At 36.7% G+C, this 21,693-nt stretch overlaps 2 protein-coding genes across 4 annotated transcripts; one reads left to right on the top strand and one right to left on the bottom strand.

Annotated features, from left to right (window-relative positions):
• Positions 1–8,413, top strand: LOC107845700 (methionine aminopeptidase 1A). The gene is made up of 17 exons (XM_016690159.2): positions 1–149; positions 278–363; positions 1,641–1,691; positions 2,293–2,478; positions 3,087–3,162; positions 3,442–3,489; positions 3,601–3,645; positions 4,989–5,088; positions 5,616–5,667; positions 5,759–5,800; positions 6,102–6,163; positions 6,252–6,350; positions 6,797–6,870; positions 6,992–7,061; positions 7,317–7,382; positions 7,509–7,597; positions 8,152–8,413. The coding sequence occupies exons 2-17, from the start codon at positions 293–295 to the stop codon at positions 8,227–8,229; spliced, it is 1,209 nt and encodes a 402-aa protein (XP_016545645.1). The 5' UTR covers positions 1–149; positions 278–292; the 3' UTR covers positions 8,230–8,413.
• Positions 8,414–8,894: 481 nt separating this feature from the next.
• On the bottom strand, positions 8,895–21,163 carry LOC107845706 (tubulin-folding cofactor D). 3 transcript variants are annotated; one of them, XM_047394373.1, is made up of 17 exons: positions 20,818–21,163; positions 19,677–20,224; positions 19,071–19,173; positions 18,358–18,534; positions 17,656–17,835; positions 16,836–16,952; positions 16,537–16,641; positions 15,446–15,616; positions 15,145–15,360; positions 14,273–14,471; positions 12,659–12,864; positions 12,356–12,580; positions 11,700–12,266; positions 11,361–11,621; positions 9,920–9,961; positions 9,598–9,783; positions 8,895–9,486 (listed from the first exon to the last, which is right to left on the bottom strand). In XM_047394373.1, the coding sequence occupies exons 1-17, from the start codon at positions 20,998–21,000 to the stop codon at positions 9,199–9,201; spliced, it is 3,774 nt and encodes a 1,257-aa protein (XP_047250329.1). In that variant the 5' UTR covers positions 21,001–21,163; the 3' UTR covers positions 8,895–9,198. The 3 variants fall into 3 exon arrangements, with proteins under 3 accessions (XP_047250329.1, XP_047250331.1, XP_047250330.1); XM_047394375.1 differs by lacking the exon at positions 20,818–21,163 and having other exon boundaries at positions 19,288–20,153; XM_047394374.1 differs by lacking the exon at positions 20,818–21,163 and having other exon boundaries at positions 19,257–20,153.
• Positions 21,164–21,693: the final 530 nt, after the last annotated feature.

Raw genomic sequence — 21,693 nt, forward strand, 5'->3', positions numbered from 1 at the left:
CATGTTTTATACACAGTAAAACGCTTTTTTTTTTTCTACTTTATTCATATTTTATTAGTCCTTTTCTCCGTCTGAAAACCCTAAACATAAAAACCCCAAATTGCTATTTTCCTCTTCATTGCAAGAAACACCAATAACCATATTGAAAGGTCAGCGTTATCCAGCTTCAAAGATTCAATCTAGTTAACCCGTACACTTATTTTTTTCGTTTTTTCTTTTTTATTAGTGATTTTTTATTGATATTATGGTGATTAATAAAGATTTGTATTGTGTATAGATATTGAAAGAATCAATGACAGGAGGATCAGAAGTGGTTGAAGCTACTTTATCTTGTGCTAAATGTAGCAAGCCTGCTCATCTTCAGTATGTACTGTCCACTCTTTGTTATTTTTATTTTTTAATTATATGAGTTTTTAAGTGTTTCTGCAATTATTAAAAAATGGTAGCTTTATAATTTATTTTGTTGAATTGAATGATTTTGTGGTTTATATACAAATATATGTTTTTAGATATCCAACTGTGCTTGAGCTATATGTATATATATATATATATATATATATATTGCATACCGGTGTGTTAGGATTTAAGACAAAAGAGAAAATAGTATCTTTCTGTAAGCTGACCGGAACACCAGGGTTATTAAAAAAAATAAAATAAAAAAAATTCCAATAGGTAGAAAGTAGTATTTTTCGTTTTATGACTTGAAAACAACGCGGGGGTGGGAAGTGGTGGAAGGGGCCATTGCTATTTAGAGTTTAGATGGAAGGGGTTGGAGCTGGACCTTAGTATGTTGTTTTCATTTCTCTGAGAACAAAAAGTGTGATTATGAATTATTGCCATTAGCTAATACACCCAAATACAAGCAAACATTATCTTTCTAGTACTTGGGGATTTTTGTGATCTTTATGTAGAGGTGATAGGTTAAACTAAGATTTTCAGTTTGAGTATAGGTTCGATTCTTGGCAAAGGTAGTACGATGCGAGATCAGTTAACGAGTTTGAATCCTAGCTGGTGAAGCAAGTTTAGTATTTAGTGGTGCTGATAAAAGAATGTCTAGTTTCTAAGTGGTAAAAAGTAGAAGGCAGGCCCGCTATCCTCTGGCTTTTAAGGCTGGAACAAGCGGATTTCTCGGTTATAAAAAAGATATTATAGGTTCTATTGTGGTTTAAATGCTGATGATGTCTTGATGTAATAGAGTATTTCTTATGAAATAGAAAGGTGGATATTATAAAAATTCCGTTATTGCATAAAATAGGGATGCAACTGTAACTCTGATGCTGGTGTCTTTCTTTTATCTTTTTGGTTAATTGGTTTGTATTTCGGGGAGTCCTCCTTCCTCATTTCCTTTACTTTCCTTGCTGGGTTACCTAGTATTATATTTTGTTGATTCTCATAGCTCATATAGAGTCTGATTTGACGTTCTGTATATTAAGGATATCACCAGCTTACTTTTTGGTACTTTCATTAATCATCCTTGGGCTTTGAAATTCAATGCATCCAATACCCCGTTTGCAATTGCTATGTGTGATCTTCCAGCTGTTGTAGTTGTACTGCCAATGATTGTTTTTTGGTGCTGTTACTTTCAGAGAAGAGTTTCTGTCTCTGATATCTCTGTTAAATTACTTTTCTTTTATTTGAAGGTGTCCTAAGTGTGTGGAGTTGAAGCTTCCTCGTGAAGGAGCTGCTTTCTGGTTTGTAGCTTTGACCATTCTCTTTCTTAACTATCTTGTCCATTTTTCATTATCAAACTGAAGCTTAATTACTGCTTTGTATACTTTACATCATAGCTGAAACCATCCCTCTGTGGGAAATGATCTATTCTTCTTTTTAGCAGTTTGTACTTGAGTATATTAGTTCGTTATAGCTGTTGTGATGCAAGAATGGGATAAGGGTGTACTCACTGCTTGTTAAAGGTTTAATGTGAATAACCTGCTTCTTCGTGCTTCACTCTTTGTAATGGGACTATCTATAGTATTAGAAAGCTAGAGTACCTATCTGCTATAGTTGGTCAATGTCAAAAACTCAGGTTTCAGTAGTGGAACCGGTACAATGAGAAGACATTAGAATAATATAACATTCTAGCTGCTAAACAAAAAGGAGAACTGCAACCTCCTGTCCGAGAGATCAAAGCAAAGTGGGTTGGGAAAGTTATTACTGCTGTGATGTAAACTTTAAAGAAAGAACGAATGGCTAATGGGAGGAGAATCTCTTTCTATGACACTATTTATATATTTATTTTTCTCTGGCCATTAGCTTAATACCTTGATTTTGATGCAAGTTGCTTCTTGTCAGCACACAGGATTGTTTCAAGGCATCTTGGAGTTCTCACAAGTCTGTCCACTTGAAGGCAAAATTATCTTCTCTGGCTACTGAAACTCCATCAGAACAAAATGCAGCCTCACCTAGTGATGGTTGGCTATATTGCTTGAGGAAAGGACAGGCTCGAACACCGAAAATTCCGCATTTTGACTGGACTGGGTATGTTGGATATGGATCTTAATCTTCAACCTTTTCTGATGTAATATGTACATACCTTGCAACCTTGTTTTGGATTTCCATGTGTCGGTTCCATTTAGACATTTAGATCTATGCATTTTTCTATAATGAACTTATTTTAATCTAATCTAATCTAATCATATTGTACTTAAACGTAAAACTCTCCCGGTCATATTTTAGTTGGTTCCGTGGAATCAGTTGAGGTATGCGCAAGCTGGCCCGGACATCACGGTTATTAGTAAAAAAAAGATGAGAAGTTTTGTAGGTTGCTGTATGTCTTTTTTCTTTGTGCGTGTCTAATAGCTGAAGTAAAATAAGTTACCGGGCGCTTTAATTTCTTAGTTCAGTTAAGAAATTATTAAGCTTTACCTAGCTTCCTAGACTACTGCAATCTTCTGTTACAGAATGCCAAAAACGTTAGTTTCCTTCTCGTCTTTTGCTCCTTTTGAATATAGCTTTTTGCTAGGTGCTTGCTGCAAGGATGTCAAAATCACTCTCCCTATTTTTTCTCGTCTTTCCTCTCTTATTTTCTGGAAGTTGCTGTTGGCATTCATTTGTTGTCCAAAACTCAAGGTGCTTACTTTTTTCAGGATGCTAAGGCCCTATCCAATATCAAGAAAGCGTGTTGTACCTGTTCACATTGATCAACCTGATTGGGCAAATGATGTGAGCCATCTTGACTGATTTCTGTGTATTTCAAGTGTTTGTCAATGTTTAGTTCACACACACACTCACAAAAACATTTTTTCATACACATGCGCACACATGTTTCTGTTTTTTGACCTGTTTCTTCTGGAGCTGGATACCCAGAATGTTGACTGTTGCTTCACTTAATTTGCTTATCATTTGGAGTGTAGGTGCCTAATATTGCACATTTTTCTCATTCTGAACATCAATGATAGAAAATATGTTCTTTATTTTAGTTTGTTTCTGTTATTTTTGTAGGGTATTCCAAAAATTGAACCCAATAGTGATTTGCAGCATGTTGTTGAGGTACTACTTATGTTGAGTTAGTAATGGTTTGCAGTTATACTCAATTTCTTTTTAGCAACAAACAAAGTTCTTGCTCACCACCTCCTTCTTTTCTCTTCAAATATTCTGAAGATCAAAACTCCGGAGCTGATTGAGAGAATGAGAGAAGCTTGCCGAGTAAGTATTGATCAGTTTATGTCTCTTGATTATGTTCTATCAACAAATTATCTTCTTCATTAGTCTTCTCAAAGAATTATTGCTATCAGTTTATGAAGCATAGCCATTTTCTATACTATTGCTACACTGGGCATTTGCTGTCCTTTTATTAGATAGCATGTACTTCTTCTACACCAATATTGCAAGGCAGTTAACGGGTTGTGAATTTAATGTCTCAATCCTTGGAGAGTTAATCCATTCTTTAGAGTGTTGGTGTGTTATAGGAAACTTAGGAGACTTTTCGAACATGTGTTGACATTTATGATTCTACCAACAGAAAGGCAACAAACGTAAAACACAAAGGAAATATGCAAATAGAGAATAGAGTGAAAGCAGACTGTCAAGAATATACACCTTTTGTGGGAGATGTGAGCGAGCTTGAAACCGAAAAACGTATGAATTCACATTTTATATTTAGAGATCAGACAGAAACCGAGTTAGGAACACTTGTGTAGGATGTTACAATGAGGCGTTAGTTAAAATCTGATGGGTGAATTTTGAAAGATCAATCAATAACTAGAATCAAGGTCTTGGCTGTATCTCTGGGACTACTGCTGAGTGTCGTCCCCTTCCTGCAGCAACACTTTTTAGGTAGTAGATTTTGCTTGGTTTTATTAGCACTTGAGTTTCTAGAAAATGATATCTGGCTTAAATGATTACACAACTGTTAATTTTTTTTAATTTCACCCACATATTGTCAAATCAACAACACTGAATAACCCATCACTTATTGTCTAATCAACAACACTCAATTCAATAACATCCCTAGCGATAAGGGAGTTGTTACCTTCTCTGCATTAGCGTGCAACGAACTTTATGCTGGCTAAACTCAGCGGTAGACTTGAACTGATAATCGTCCAACGTAAGAGGACACCACATACACCGACCTCATTTGCCAAGTACTCGTATTTCATTGAATGTACTTGTCATATTATCTCCAACACTTGATCAGTTAATCAAAAGAGATGAAGGTGGTTAGTGTTCCTATGGCTATAAAGTTTCCATGCCCTGCAGCTTTGGCGAAGGACCGTGGTATAAGCGTGTTCAGTTGGTTCTTCATCAGTCTTTTAGATTCTGTGAGATTCCTTCTAATGCATGATTGGTTTTATTATCTTTAAGATTCCAATTCTTTGTCAGAAATAGTGCTTCCTACAATCTTTGTGTATCGTACTGTCAGTTTAATGATTCCAAAGTACCTGGTTGAGATGGTAAGGGACAAATATCTAGCAGCGCTTTGCTCCTTCAGCTTTATTGCTTTTTTGTTTGTTTGAAGTTACTGTATACTCATATCCATATTCCTTCAGATAGGAAGGGAAGTTTTGGATGCAGCTGCTCGTATTATTAAACCTGGTGTGACTACTGATGAAATTGATGCAGTGGTTCATGAGGCCACGGTTGCTGCTGGTATGTTGATAAGACTTATTATTTTAATAACTTCTCATGCTTGCCATTTTTAGGTGTCAGGATCATTTCCACTTACCAATATGTTACGTTTTGTGTTTTTTTAAGTTTATGTTGATATGTTCAAAACGTTGGAACTCGTGCTTTAATCAAGTTATGTTAAAGCACGACCCGTTAGTTTCTTTTGACTTGCACATAATCACTTTAATTGGGCACATTTATGTACGATACACTGATGATTCTGGTCCTCATACTTGGTAAAAGACGGTTCTCGTGGTTACCCAAATTGAGAACCTGTGTGTTCTAAGTTCCTGGTTCCATAAGACTTATTACTTGCCATTGTCTTTCATTATGACGTTCTGTTAAGATAGTTTGTTGGTAAATCACCATAGCCGAAGTTTGTTGGCTTTATATTATATCGATGACAGTTCACCGGAACTCCTGTTCTTAAGAATATTGCTATATATTGGTTTACTTAGTCTTCTAATATGTGGATCTGGTGCTTTAACCTCTTTTGGTTGCATATGCAGGTGGATATCCATCTCCCTTAAATTATCATTTTTTTCCCAAGTCATGCTGCACGTAGGTACTTTACCTTGCAAATGTTCTTTATGCACTGTGTAGGAAGGTTCTTGAAATTACTAAAAGATGGGAATCTGTCTGCTTGTTGCAGGTCAGTCAATGAAGTGATCTGCCATGGGATTCCTGATGCAAGGTAAGTCTTACATTCAGCAATTAGACTAGTCATATTTGTTCATTCAAGTTAGATCTGGTACCCTTTTTGTTTTTTAGTTTGGGGGGGGTGGGGGGTGGGGTTACTGCTCTTACCAAGTTGCACTTTTTGAGAGCCTAATAACACTCAACGACCGATGAATCTAGACAGTGTTTTGTCAATTTTCACCCGTGTCTGCTCTTTCCTTGGTGCATTTTACCGTGTTGTATGTGCTTACTACATGTATTTTTCTGAAATGAATTTGTTTTACACTGTCATTTGGTTGGTCTTTTTTTTTTTAAAGGAAATTGGAGGATGGTGATATTATAAATGTTGATGTTACTGTATATTACAAAGGGGTTCATGGTAAGAACCAACTTTCCTGTTGATCTACAGGTAATGTTTCAACTTTTTGCAGAATTGATGCTTAATTAGTGGGCTGCTGATTCTGCAGGTGATCTGAATGAGACCTTCTTTGTGGGTAATGTTGATGAAGCATCTCAACGGTTAGTCCAGTGTACATATGAGTGTTTGGAGAAAGCAATAGCAAGTGGTAGGTTGTGTTACTATATGTTATGCCTTGGATACTTTATGTACATAGATTTCACTGTTCTAAGGACCTCATACTTGCGTGAAAACCTTGCTTGATTTTTTAACATACCTGAAGTAAAACGTCTTACTTCTTAGAAGGCATGTTTAGTAGCCTGCTTAAACAAATACAGTATGGCTCATCAATTTGATTGTTGAATATGTTTTCTTCTTTGCTATTTTGCCGGTGCTTCTCTTTGCGCCTGTCTATTTGCTGCTTTTCCCTTTTGCTTGTTGCATCTGCTCTGTATGTATTTACTTTGTGATGATGAATGGTCTTGCTGAGAATTGTCTTTTCAGTATGTTATTGAAGAATTAAGGAGGTGAAGTTCAGTAAATGTGTGAGTTAGAGGCTAGCAATGTTGATCAAAACTTCAGGTGTCATTTTTTTATTGTGCCATTTCGTTGCAGTTAAGCCTGGGGTACGGTTTCGGGAAATTGGAGAGGTCATCAATCGACATGCTACTATGTCTGGATTATCTGTGGTAAGATAAAATAAAAAATAGATTTGCCTAACTATCCATCAAACTGGACCAGTGAGGCTCAGTTTTTGTTGGAAACTGACATGTTTTGCATGTTCTCGTTTTCTTGCGACTGGGGTGACAGGTGAAATCATATTGTGGTCATGGCATTGGAGAGCTTTTCCACTGTGCACCAAATATTCCGCATTATTCAAGTATCCTCAACATTATGTCTTTTAAGATTTTATGGTTATCCAAAAAAGTTATCTCTTAACATTTAAATCTACATGCTGCGTCAAGCAGTGAAATATAATTGCATCACATATTTCCTGCAATATCTAGCATAATAGCAACAGCACTGCTGATTTAACATAATATTTCAGTTAAGGTAGTACCTCTAGGATTGTGGGATCTAAGTAAAATTGGCTTTACTTTGGTCAATCTTTCTTTGGTTACCTTAATCTGATCAGGAAATAAAGCAGTTGGTGTGATGAAAGCTGGCCAAACTTTTACAATTGAACCTATGATTAATGCTGGTAAGTTCTTCGGCTCGAAAGTCAGTGTACCATACAATATAAAATCTCTCTTTTCCTTATGTCTTGATTTGGGATTTTACTGGGTATGTTGTTGTTGTCCTTGTGTCTTGATTAATTCTATTTCAGGTGTTTGGCGTGATCGTATGTGGCCTGATGGATGGACTGCTGTGACAGCAGATGGAAAACGAAGTGCTCAGTTTGAACACACTCTCCTGGTAGTACTTTATTATACATCCTTTTTGGTATCTGAATGATTTAATGGTGTAGTTCTTTGTTGCATGATGTCTCAGATTGAATCGAGATAGTTGGCTTGATGAATTGGTGTGTTGCTACTGAAACATTTTATTTAACTCGAGAACTCTTCCTCTGATCTATTTACCCGTTGGGAAATTGGGAAAGAGAAAATACTGGACCCAATGACACTCGATGTGTTTGGCACATCCGGTTCTTGGTGGAATTATTGCATTTCTTTCTCTTTAAGAAGCAATCATATTTTGCAGGCTTAATTAAAGACTTTCCACATTATTTTATTGTTGTTACTGCTTTCATTTCCATATTCCCCTTTTCAAACTGCTTTGAGATGTTTCACTTGTGCCAAGGGTCTGTTGTAAACCACCTCTATCTCTCTGAGGTATGCTGCGCACACTACCTTCCCCAGATCCCACCTATGGGATTACATTTGGTATGATGTTGTTGAGTTAAAGATGACAGAAATACAACGAAATTTTACTTGTTAATTGATGTGTTTTTTCTGCTGATGGATTTGTAGGTCACAGAGACTGGAGTTGAAGTACTCACAGCACGCCTGCCGACATCTCCCAAGGTGTTCCCTTGGTTGAGTTCTTGATTTGTCCTTTGCATTCTTTTGCCTGTCATTAAAAAGAAGTTAAAAGATTATAGTCTATTTATGTGTAAGAAATGTATTTTTTTTAGTTGCTAAACTTTTGAAATTTTGATCTCAAACTTTAGATTGATCAAATCAGCTTATTATCGACTCGGGTGCTATAATGAAAGCTGAAGCCTTTTGGATATCTGATTTGGTATTAAATTATATACTTCCTTTATATAATTTTATAGGATTAATCTTATGTTTGTTTTTCGGTATAAAAGTTTGTATACTAGGCAGATTCTGTAGAGCTCTACCTAGATGTTTAGGTATTTGTAGAGCTATACCTAAGCGTTTAGTATTTGTAGAGCTCTTCTCAAGTAATACAATGGCTTGTTTTGGGTTATATAATTTTGCTCTTCTGGTAAATACAAGGTGAATGTTTTTAAGAAAATGATCTTTCTAAAAGATAAGCCAGATTAAAAACTTAAGGATGGAAAGTATTGAAGAAAAGTAAGTATCGACAAATATTAAGGATACTCAAAAGTTAGACATATCAGTAGTAATAAAACCAAAACATAAGATAAATGAGGAAAGGGGACTGACATACTGTAGACCATAATAACCTTGCGCCTAACGTTCTCTACATTTTGTACTACTTTTTGAAATAGTTGAAGACTTTAAAATTTGAACACTTGAAAAGTATCAATCATCTTGACAATCCAAATGAATCATTTGTACATTGGAGCCACGAGTAGGAATACTAAACTTGCAAACACGGCAATTACCATGTTAACCATTTAGTGGAACACATCTCCTAAATTGCAATAACATTACAAACCAACAACAGACGAATCCCTCGTTTGCAGAAAGTGATTTTGATGACACAGGAGGAAGGGGGGGGGGGGGGGGGGGGGGGAGGGGGGCGGAGCAGTGGCAACCAACTCTGATAGCACAAGGTTCTGATTCTTAAATGCATCTGACAAGGAACTAAAACCCAGCTGATCCAACAAGTGAAGAGTATGCTGCATTTTCATCACCGATAGGTGCCCGGTCACCAATTCTGTGTGATGTTCCGGTATCTGCTTTCGAAAATATTCCAACATCTAGGCTGCACGTGGTACAGAGCTCGAAACTCTTCTCTTTCGCTTCTGCAATATCACCGTCCCAGCAAGTTTCGGAGACGATCTCAATTGCTTTCTCTAGTTTGTCCTCTGGCACGGGAGGGCCATTTTGCATCAATACAAGAAGAACTTGGTCAGCAGCGGCTCTCCTTACCTACAAAATAGTCGAAAACAAATTTTGAGAAGGCATTCAATTCATTGTTTCATGTTACTGATTGTCTACTCAGACGGCTCAAGTTTCTCTTGTGCAGCTGCTTTCTGGTACCTTTGGAAATCGATGGGTGAGGAAAGTTAGTAAATGACTGAATGCCTGGATGTTGATGTGCTCGGGTACTGATGAAATATATCCAAGTATTGCAATTCCAACACACAGCTTTCTGATGTTTTTTGATCCTTTCAACGCGATATTTAGAGCTTCTAAAACTCCACCACAAAACACAGCAGTCTGTGCCTGTTAAAAAATGAGATAGAGAGGTAAAGGCAACATCATCAGTTCAACAAGGTTTGTGCAGACTGAGCCAGTACATATAAGAGCAAAGGAAAGATACCAGATTCATGAATGATTAGATACTATAAGATAGACGTACCATGTTTAAGAAAATCTTTTTGCTGAATAGGTTCTCAATAGTCTGCAACAGAATACCAACACATCAGGGTTAGAAAACCTGTCCCATATTGGTTGTTTAAGGTTTTAAATAAAGATTGTGTATTAGGTTACTCTACCCATGGCCTTAAGGTAATGGGTTGGATACTCTAATTCTTTCACATGGTACCAACACCAAACACATTCCTGATATCGGCTGCCAAATGTGCCTCTCATACAACGTATGTTATCCCATGCTCCATAGCCAATACTGAACAAGCGAGGGTCTCAAAACCCCACATTAGTTAAGCATATGTGTTTTTGGTCTTCTTGAGATTGGGTTAGACCTAAGGCCCTTAACAGGTGTCGGAGCCAAACTTTGGTAAGTTTGTTTCCACAACCGTCTTCTCTCAACATATTCCATAACATGGATCTCTCACTTGACCAAATTGAGTCATTAACTCTCTGCTTAAGCAGGCCTATTGGGCTCTCTACTCCAAACCCACTCTTCAGCCTTTTAAGCCATGTCGCTCATCTCAACAAGAAAAGGAAAAATAAAGTTTTCTACCCATGTGCGAACCCTATAGAACCAGGTTACACATGAAGAAGGGTGTTAGAGAACCTCCCAGATATGGGCATAATAAGAGTTTCCAAATGAGTTAATAATTGCCCTTGGTTTCTCCACCCATTACCTTAAGATTGTAGGTCGGATGCCTAGATTATTTTATAGTCAAAATAATGAAGCTTGAGGAATAACGTAAAGAGAGCTTGTGGTTTTCCGGCAAAAAATGAGATGTGGCAAATGAGGACAAGACAGAATACTTAAAGGATTTACAAATATCCAAAGAATAAAATGGAACTTTATTTTTTAGGATCCTTGTAATTGATTAGTATTTTGGCAGATCAATTTTTGGAGGTCTACAGCATGTCCTTAATGCTGAGGTATACAACTTTACCAGATTCATAAAATAAAAAATAAAAAATTTCACTACTTCACCTTTTAATTCAACTATATTGCACGCTCTAGCAAAATCATATATCACATATAGGCTATAGCACTGAGATGCTTCAGCATAATGTTCACCATTAAAGATCCTTGTCACTGGATATAGTTAAGTCACTTTAAAGGTGAAGCCCTAGTCCACATTTTTCTTCTTTTCAAAGCAGTAACAAATCATAAATTTTTACAAGAAATGGTTTTTTTTAACCAACAAAAAAGTGAGTAGATGAAGCTCAGGATACTGGCATAGACAATCAAAAATGTAAATTCACCAGATTGCAGCATTTAAATTTTATGATTAACAAGCATCTTTCATGACTAAAAGAAAAATAAATGCTTCATAAACTATAACGTGATGATTCTAAAAAGATAAACAGTGGTCTACAGTTTGAGGAAAAGGTCGCCAATCATCATTTGCAGAAACGAAATTCTCAATCAAATTTACCTTCAAAGTGGCTTCCACAACTCTGTCACACTTTTTGTATTTCTGAAGAACCCAAAGAATGTCATTGGAAAGATTGTACTCTTTAGAACCATTTACATTTTCATCAGTTGACTGAAGAAATTCGAGCAGAGCACCGAGTGACGCCTTCCTCAATGAATCTAGCAAGTCACTAATGGAAATAACCAACCCCGATATCACATATTTGCTGTAACAACTGATTCCAAGAAACTGCACAAACCGAGGATATGAGAAAGTAGGTACCTGCAGGATGGCATAGAAAGGCTTGTTAGTAAATACTAGAAAATATAGCAACCAACAAGACAAGGAATTTTAACCTACCCCCCATTTCAGATCTGCGTCGTCAGGCACTATTTGTTCTAGTCTCTCTCGATGGGGAATGAATGGTACAGAAATAGATTTATTATGCAAAATTCTTTGAAGAACCTTTGCAGCTAACTCTCTTAATTTATCCATCTTCTCCACTGCTTGTTTAACAATATTTCCAACTAAATCGGCTGCCATATTTTCATCAAAAAGAAAATTCATCTGGTTAGTAAAATCTGTCTCGTCCAACTGAGGAACAGAGCCAAGTTCCATTTGTTCTGACTTGCTTGAAAAGTCCTTGAGTCCTCTTTTGCATAGAATATATGTGCATCTCTCAAGGCCATCCATGGCAGCCTCACGAACCCAAGAACCAACATCACCTCTGTTATCTCTAGAGTAATCATCCAAAGCTTTAAATAAAGTCTGCATAACCTCATTCTTTATAAAAATATACAGAGATATACATTCTTCTGCAGACAATAGATGAGACTGATCTTGTGTGTCAGTTAAAATTTCACATACTGATACAAGTCCTTTGACAGCATTTACCCGTGCTTCAACATCTCTTTCTTCAGGGTTATCCTGTAGAGCATGAAGTTGTTCCATCATTCAAGATAATGTGCAGCTTACTTCCTCCATCAGCAACAGTTAAAACAGAAGCACTTCCTTACCTCAATTTCACAAGTAACACAAAGCTTATGAAGTATATCCTTCCATCCTTTACTTAGAAACTTAAATGGCAAAACACCAAGCGCAAGTGCAGATCCTCGTCTAGCAGCCACATTAGGATCAGTCAATTGCTCAAGGTATCTTGATGTAATGGCATTGAAGCATTTACTTTCCAAAGACGCAATGTAAGCAGGAATGAAGATCTTTAAGGCTGCAACAGCAGCACCCTACAAACATACTAGTAAATCAAGCAATTCACTCACAGGAAGCTAATCAGCAGGAAATTGACAAAGTCATAAGATAACCTGTATCTGAGAATTAGGATGTCTCAAATTCTCATGGAGCGTATCAAGCAGACTTCGTTTTATGTTGTCTGTCAACTGGATACAAGCTACTGAAATGCATTCAATGAAACGGGAAACAGCAGAACGCATTATTTCTCCTCCCTTTCCGCGATATAGCCGTGCTTTCTCAATTGCTGGAACCACACCAGCAACTTGATTCTGCAGATCTGTTAACAGAAAAATAGAGGGATCACAATTAGCTTTGCATAATAAACACTGAAAAGACTGTATTGTAAGCCTTAACCAGATAATTTTCTCTTTTTATTAATTTATACAAGAATCGTGGTAACTGAAAATTTGAAAAGGCACCCACATGGTAATAGCAACGTCACAAAAATTGGGAGCCAGTTGTACGTGATGGAAAGACAATTAATACGTGGCACAAAAACTATGAAAAATGAGTACTATATATTTTTTTCTTTTTGATGAAGTTAGATTTTGTATAGCTCTGGCATCAAGAAGAAGCAAAATTACAAAAGACATGTTAGCTCAAGAACAATAGGCATTAAAGAATAGGGAGCTAATCAAAAGCAAAAGAGGGCTACTAAGCCAGGCTCAGAGAGCCAATGAAATCTACTAAAAACCTTGCAACATTTACAGGAGCTTCACTAGTCCAAGTCCAACTAAAAAGAAGTAACAAACATCTTAGTTTAGAATGAATACTATATGTCTCAAGTATAATCCTCTGGCAAAACATCAATGTCCAGCACACCTTGGCTTTCCTTTTGTGAAGAAATTCATTTTTTTTGGTGAAGTACATCTGGCTTTCCTGCTAATCCAAATTTCTGGAACTGAGAGAACACTTCCATTGCTCTTCTTATAATCACTTCTGGGTATTACATACTCCAATCACTAGCTCACTTCTATTCAAACTGTATGGTGCAGCTATCACTCCCATAATATTTTTAAGCTCTTGCCCTCAGGACAATCAAATGGGATAGAGGGACTATTTTAGCAATGCAAAGAAGAAGAAAAAGGCAGCCCAGTGCATGAAGTATTCCGTGTTCATGCAGGGTTCGGGGAAGGTCCACATGCATGGGGGTCTAATGTAGGCAGCCTACCCGGTGCAAACTTCAATGTTGATTCCAAGGTTCGAACCCGTTCACATGGATACAACTTTACCATTATAGGTTTCCCTTATTTGGTTATGCAAGGAAATCACTACAACAATAAGCACTGGTAGGGACTGAACAGCTATGCCTATGACCAAGAAGTTAGACACATCTTCCAGTTGGACTTTCATGGTTTGATTTCACAACCAATAAGAGAAAAATCACGGTTTGCATATATGTGTGTGTGTGTCAGCATTACAATCTCATATATTTTTTTCAAAAAAGTTGTTTTTTTAAATGTAGTACAGTCATAGACTTCCAATTTATGAGAAAATTTTATTTTCCAATATACTAAAGAAATATTTAACTCAAGTGAAGCCTAGAAAAAACTAAAATTTTTAAACAAAGTGGTAAAACACTCAAATGCATTGGAGAACTTTAAACTATAAACCAGCGCCAACCAGCTTGAACTTTGATGTCACCCAAATAACTAAAAGCTTGAAGCTAAAAGGGAGACACCAACCTGGGAGAAGAACATATTCACGTTCATGTAGAGACAATATAACCTCCCCAACAGCTAAAGTTGCACCATGACGCATGCACAAATCAGAAGATAATGTGCAAGGCAATAATTTTTGCACAACGGTGCTAGCAAATTGGCCAAGATCATACTTAGCAAGAGAAGAAAGGGCATTTGCAGCAAGCTCTCTCAAACTTTTATCCTATATGACAACAGTAAGGTAATCATAAAAAAGACTCGTCAATGATAGACTAGCAAGTGAAAGCACAAACCAAAAACAGTGCACAAATAAAGTACATTGGCCAGGTATGATATTAGCAGGGTCTCAATTCTCAGATGTAGACTGTTATGCGTGCATGTCTTAAGCTCAATAGGGAAAGGAACCCAGAAAAATTACAAGAAGGTGAAAAATTACTAAATTACCCTATTGTTTGCCATAATTGGGCTACACCTTTAGCTTCCCAAGTGATAGATCCTTCTGTCTTTTCTGCAGATATGTTGCCAAATTTTTATGCCTTTAGGCTTTAATCCTCTTAAGAGTTCCAAGAGAAGAAATCTATGAAGTTCCTAAAGAAAAGAGAGAACGATATTTGTAAACAAATTCCCATCGCATTTCCAATCCAATTCCTACCATCTTTTTTCAGTTCCATGATGTGACAAAAGTTGTCAGTTGTCACAGTACTCTTTTTGCTAAGACCCCAAAAGAGTAGCTCTAGTGAGGAATCAGCTATACGCATTTTATATATGGTAACAGGCTTCTATAATGCATCTCCGCAGACAACAAATACAAGACACACTCAAGCAAAGCATAAACATTTAACGAAAGAAGTGTTTTATCTGAGAAAAAGCAAGCAACAAAGCAAGTATATACATACCCAGTGACAGATTTTGCTGTTCAGAAGCTCATCAACAAAAGTATAAAGATAGCCATCATATTGAGCAATGAAGACAGCAACGTGAAGATAGGAGTTTGTACGTGAAGAAAGTGCAAAGTAATCAGCTGCATTCACTATATCGATACCATGAGGATAATTTCCTTGCCGTCCAACATTCTCTTGAAAAGCAGCAGCTGCTGCTCTTCTACAATTAACCTGGGAAGTAATAACATTGCTGCATTATTTTAGTTTGAGGAAGAAGCGCCTGACCCGGTAAGGAATGACCCTGTATTTTTGGTACCTCACGGTCATAGCAGGCCACAGTGAGAAGGTGTGGAGCCAGCTGCTGGAGTATGTTTTTCATATCTGCATGGTAATATGCACGGCCAAATGCCCAACAAACATAAGCTGCGGCATCACGTACATGGGATCCAATGCTATGTGGACCCCTTCGAATATCGTAATGTAATGCCTGCCACACCAAACTTTCCTTCATTATTAGCAACAAAAATCCAGCTTCAAGGAGGGAAGAGTTGGATGAGTGGATAATGCAAGTCTAATACAATCCATTATCTCAATTAGGTAATCTAGATTAAATATGTTTCAGTAACTCATCCCCAAAAAGAGATGTACCCATATATCTGTTTGTCATGTATACCCATTAGTAAACATCAAAAAAGGATGACATGTGATCTGGATGCTAAGAATTGAATGATAATCTGGAAATCTAAAAGACAGGTGTTTCAAAGGTGAAGATAATATGCTCATAAGTACACAATAGAAACATCAACAATGACACAAATACTCAATAATGGCATCAATTTGGATTCATAAGTACACAGCAGTCAGCAAAATATGAGTCCTATGAGCACATGTACTTCTGATTGCCTAACCAGCATGCTCATCAGCGGTAAACAGAGACCCTTTTCTCCCCCTTCTCCCTCCCTACTTCCCTCTCTCTCATCTGTAAAAGGAAGCAGGTCTTATCCATCCTACTGCTGCAGTAAGAAAGAACGTTTTCTACAACAGAACTAAGAGCGATAATTTTTCTAAAAGACAAGTTCCTGTTAAGATGTTTCACTTGAATACTAAAGTGTATTACATACATAATTCCAATCAACCTATTAGAAATTCTAGTGACAGCTTGAAGCTGGAGGAGCAATCGAGCAACATGGAGTAGAGCAAAGTCAACTAAAGGTTTCCTGTTTATCTTGGCCTATACGTTTCCTGGAAGGTAAGAAGGAGAAAAATGAACACTGATGACGCATGTTGCGTATTAGCAAGTTTATGCTCCTTAGAGAAAATTAATTGCTCAATCACAAGTTCCAACAGATGGAGTTAAAGAGAGCTCAAAAGTACAGAAAAAGAATTAGGAACTTCAGTAAGGACAACCTTTATAACAACAGGAATAACTTTGTGAAAACTAATAGGTAACAGCAACCCTCTACGTGTCAATTCAGCCAGTGCCAAACAACCACCATGCCATGAACCATCGCCCTGTAACACTAGAATACATAAGCATATAATCTAAGCCAAACGAACTATCAAGAAATATGAAGTTCAAGAGAAACTATTAGAATTTCAAAATCTGGGTCTACTTAATTAATATTCTGTATTCAGATATAGCGGCTATCTCATAAGATAACAAAAAAATAAATTGGCAAGAAACAGAAACAACTGAAGTAACACACCTCGCTAGGTGAAAAGAGCTCCAGAACAGATGAAAGGATTTCATCGGAAAGCAAGTAAGTTAACCGTGAAGTAACACGGCCAATACCTTTTGCAGCAGACCAACGCACAACAGTATCCTGTAGTGCCATGATAAAAATCTCTAAGATGCGAAAGTTGAAATAAAAATAACAAATAGTGGAAATGTGAATAAATAAAAGGAAGCTGTTGTAACAGTAATGTACTGAAATGGAATCAAATGATGCTAGTGCATCCGAAGATATAAAACTGTTTTAGAAATATAACTGCAGCTGAACCGAAAAAGAGATCAGTTAACCTGAATGGAACTAAATAAACGTCTGTTTCTGTTCCATAATGTGGATGTCACTAAGAATCTATGAAAAGTAAGGAAATGACAGTTTCTGACTGTTTCGCTTGATTAAATGTCATCTATTAACTGCTTTAGGGGATTCTTAGTCTCAGTCACATTGTGGAACAGAGAGACACTTATTTACTTCTGTTCGAGCTAACTGATATCTTTTGGCACATGCACGCATACACATACAGAGAGAGATAAACACACAACCTTTCCATTAAGATATCAAGTTTTCAAATGCACTAGCTCAAAATGAAAGAGAAATATGTCTGGATATTCAACTTAGATTTATCATGATTCTTCTATGACACATGAGGAAGTGGTGAAGGAGCTTTACCAAACAAATAAAATAAACCATCCAACGAAAGCAGATATCAACTCTTTGTCTACAGGTCTCGCGCCAAATACTTAAGCTTAATGAGGACAATCAGATAAGTACAAGATGGAAGCTCACCCCTTAGACATACCGTATCACGCAGTCCTGACAGCAGTAATTCAATTATCTCTTCTACTATATGAGGGACATCCATGTCATCTTCTTCATCACAGTCCGGCTCTTTCGATAGATCATTGTTTCTATAATTATTGTTTTGGTTCGTTTCGATTCTATTGACAGTAATATGCCCTCCAAGTGTGCTGGTCCTACCCTACACAGCAAAACAAGCACTGCTATAAACTAATTTTCTACAGTTCATGGTGAGTTGATCAGCACAAAGTATTCCAACGGAAAACTGATAAATGCAGGAACGAGAAACAGAGACAAGCAACCAGTAAATGAACAGAAAGAGAGGGAGTGGATAAACATGTTGCTCCTGACTTTGATAAACATCACAGTACTGTAATTTATTAAAATGAGAGATAAATATTCACAAAGATCGAGAAGAGAAAGAAAGGACGACAATGTTCAAGATCACATTAAGATCAGCGAGGCAACATATAGAAAAAGGATGCTACTTGACAAAAAAATACAAAGACCCTCATCTCCCTATTCCCCACAAAGCATCATAAATTTTTCTCTTAGAAAGATGGTAGGACAACTAGTTCCTAGTAAATGATACTAAACGTAGTTAAATAGGTCAGTCCACAAGAATATTGAAGCAGAGCAAGCATAACTCTGTAACTAGTAAGAAACATTTAAGCCCCATCTTTTGCATAATTAGCTATCTTACCACATATCGCCATGACTGTTGACGAGGAGGGAGACATATCATCCCAATCCTTTGAGTTAGTTTCACAAGATACTTGCGAAGTAAAGGACTCCGAGCTGCAGTGTTGGACTTCACTAGAGCTGATATGTCGTTCCAAACACCAGGAAACACACTAAGCAACACTTTCGGGCTTCCATTCTGCATTTAGAGGAAAAGAATAGTGTTCCAAAAAGTGTACATACTAAAGCAAGACTTCAAGATCATCAAAAAATGAATGGTTTAATAACATCTTCCACAAGTGTGACACGGCATAGTGAGTGAAGCGAAAAGGATGTCTACGCTATTAAGATTTTAGACTTTGTAACATGACCAATGTATCTCTTTCATTCAGCACCTGAGCTCTGATATTATAACATCAGCAGATGCTTTCAAAGATAACTGAAACTTAATCTTGGCATTTACTTGATAAAATCCAAATTGATTTTCGAACCCCGTCCATTTCTTTCAAAATGGATTTTCACCACTCTCAGATAATTACCAAAAATTTGCTCCTGGAAGAGCAGCTACAAATAACTCATGGTCTGAAGGACAAAGGATGAAAGATGAAATCAGTTCATTCAAGTCTGAGTTTGAGGGGAACGTCCAAGTTTGACAGCAGAATCACAAATTCTACGGAACGATTGTGCAGAAAGCTAGAAAATAACCAAAGTAGGGTACAAAGAAAAAGAGCGAACCTTGAAAACAGCACCTAGTGCTTCAACTGCCCCCAATAGCTTGAAGTGATTGACAACATCATTTGAAAGACAGGACATGACTTCATGCGTCCAGTCCACAAAGCTGAAAAACAAAGTTATAGGGGAATCCAAATATGTTAACTCAAACATATAGTGTACAAGAATTTGAAAGCACTAAATAACTACCCAAATGAGGCATAAAATATTTGCATCGTACTTGCTCAGCATATTTCATTGTAGAAGACTTTTTCTTCTTTTTGCTGCCAAACAAATAATACTTGATATAGAGAATAATAATAAAGCAGAATGCTCAGCAAGCATGATGATAATTTGCAAGAAAGTAAGAAGATTTTGTTTACTCATCACACATAAAAGTGAATTGCATGTGTCACATGACAAGCAAAGTGAAAATACAGTAAATTGTACTACAGCAAGTATCTTGTCATTTGCATTCACAAACATAAATGTGCATGCATGAAAATGACCAGACAATTCATCTACTTTTACGTGTTGTTGTTCTTTTGTTTGTGATAATTTTCATCTGCTTGATTGCGAGATTTCAGATTGTGAACTGTTAGAAATGGCAAGGATTTTTGGCAGTAGGACCTGGTAAACGCCTTTGACATATCTGGACGTGTTAGAAGCCTTGAGAGCAACAAACCGGATATGGTTCGCATAGGACCCGCATTTGAAAGGTAGTCTTTAGAGAATTCTAGAATTTTGAGCACAAGTGGAGGTGGATCATCACCCCCAGCATAGTTATTATCCCCAGCACTAGTATCCATAGAAGCTATATCAAAAGGGATCAATACAAGAATGTAGAGCCACAATAGTATCACACACTTTGCCTCCATCTCTCCCGTACTTTCTTGTCGTAATGATGTTCCAGCTTGAGCATTATGGCATTTCTCCAGGAGAGATACTGCAAGCTCCAGGTCAGAAACCTGATGAGGGAAGAACTTGACAACAGCCTTGTAGCCACAAACTGTCACCAGAGAATATATGATGATACATAGAGGCTTAATTACTTCAAGAATCTCTTCCGAGGCAGAAGCTAGTTCGACAGCTTTTGAACGGACAATGGACATGAGGGGCGAAACCATACTCTCGAGGTAAGGCTCCAGTAACTGACCTTGCTGCTGATATTTGTCCATCTGCCAATCATATTTTAATAGTCAAATAAATAGTTCATGTACTACCAAAGAAAAAAAAACTATAATAAAACTTGCATCAGCTAAGCAACTGAAGCAAAGTATTCAAAAGTTCAAATACTATTAAAAGTTTGGACTTGGCATCATCAACAATATAGTATCCTACATCAACATGCACAAAAAGCAAGTAGAAACATAGAATTGGACTAACAATTATGCAAATAAAACACTCCATCTGTTTCAAAAAGAATTGACACTTTCCTTTTTTGTGATACTTCAATTCCAACTTCACACATGTCATGTTTAAACCACAATATTAAAGGACATTTTGGTATGTTTGGCATAACTTTAATTCAAGACCACAAGATTCAAAGATGTTGTTTATTTTCTTAAACTGTGCTAAGTCAAATCAAGTCATTCTTTTTTAAACCAGGGATTATCTGAATTATTTGCATTTATATTGTTAAAAACAAATAAAATTCTGAAATCCAAAGTAGTAAAATTTTACAGGTATAAACTCAATAAGAAGCATAGCATTGGAGTAATAATTGTACAGTTGAAAGTTCAAACAGGGAATGGAAGGAAGGGAAGATTACAATAGATCGGATTTTATGGACAGAAGAGACATCGGAGACACGGCCATTGGAAATGATATTGTCGAGAAGTGATTTGACAAGCTTCCATTCCTGTAAAAAATATCTCTGCAAAACACTCTCTTTAGAATCGTGTTCATCGTCTTCTACAACTTCGCTTACTTCAACTTTCAATTCTTCCTCCATTTTTGAGTCTTCTTCTACTTCGCTTGCCGTTCGGAGAAGAGAAACACTCCCCCGATTTGCTCAAATGTTTGATTTGATTTTGCCGCTGCTAGGGGAAACTGATGGGCAGAACGATTGCTGTCCAGCCCATTATTGGCTCTGCTATGTCCCTTTTCAGGGAAACTGATGGGCCAGAACGATTGCTGTCCAGCCCATTATTGGCTCTGCTGTGTCCCTTTTTTTTTTTTTTCATTCGGTGTAAGTATTTGAGTCCAATTAATTCGGATCGCACGTTACAGGCTCATTAAGGTGGCAGCGCTCCAAAATCTTAATATTTAGGATAGTAATTAAATAAAATTTAATTTTACAAAAAAAAGAAGTAAAAAGACGATTTTGTCTATTGTGTTGTCTTTTAATGAAGGGTAAAAGGTTCAAATCAATTTTCTAAGGGTCTTCACACTTTTAATATATTATAGATATAGATTATAGATAATAATAATAATAATAATAATTGTTATAATTTAGAGCTTTTTTCAAAAAAGTTTACCCTATTTATTTTTAGTGTAGTGTTTTGTTCTTATAAGACATTTAATGTTTAACTTCATATAGTAGTATTGTAATTTATAAAAATAATAATTAATTTTAGTTAATAAGATGTTAGCCATTTATTTATAAATACATTAACTTGGATGTATTATAAATACTTAATTCAAA

This window comes from Capsicum annuum, chromosome 8 (genome assembly GCF_002878395.1).
Source record: "Capsicum annuum cultivar UCD-10X-F1 chromosome 8, UCD10Xv1.1, whole genome shotgun sequence".
NCBI lineage: Eukaryota > Viridiplantae > Streptophyta > Magnoliopsida > Solanales > Solanaceae > Capsicum > Capsicum annuum.

Coding starts and splice junctions, on each gene's coding strand:
- LOC107845700 (XM_016690159.2), top strand. CDS start 293: ATGACAGGAGGATCAGAAGTGGTTGAAGCTACTTTATCTTGTGCTAAA. Junction 3,490..3,600: donor ATTTGCAGCATGTTGTTGAG/GTACTACTTATG, acceptor AATATTCTGAAG/ATCAAAACTCCGGAGCTGAT. Junction 7,062..7,316: donor AAATATTCCGCATTATTCAA/GTATCCTCAACA, acceptor TAATCTGATCAG/GAAATAAAGCAGTTGGTGTG.
- LOC107845706 (XM_047394373.1), bottom strand. CDS start 21,000: ATGGAGGAAGAATTGAAAGTTGAAGTAAGCGAAGTTGTAGAAGACGAT. Junction 12,581..12,658: donor ATCCTAATTCTCAGATACAG/GTTATCTTATGA, acceptor GTATGTTTGTAG/GGTGCTGCTGTTGCAGCCTT. Junction 9,784..9,919: donor AAAAGATTTTCTTAAACATG/GTACGTCTATCT, acceptor ATTTTTTAACAG/GCACAGACTGCTGTGTTTTG.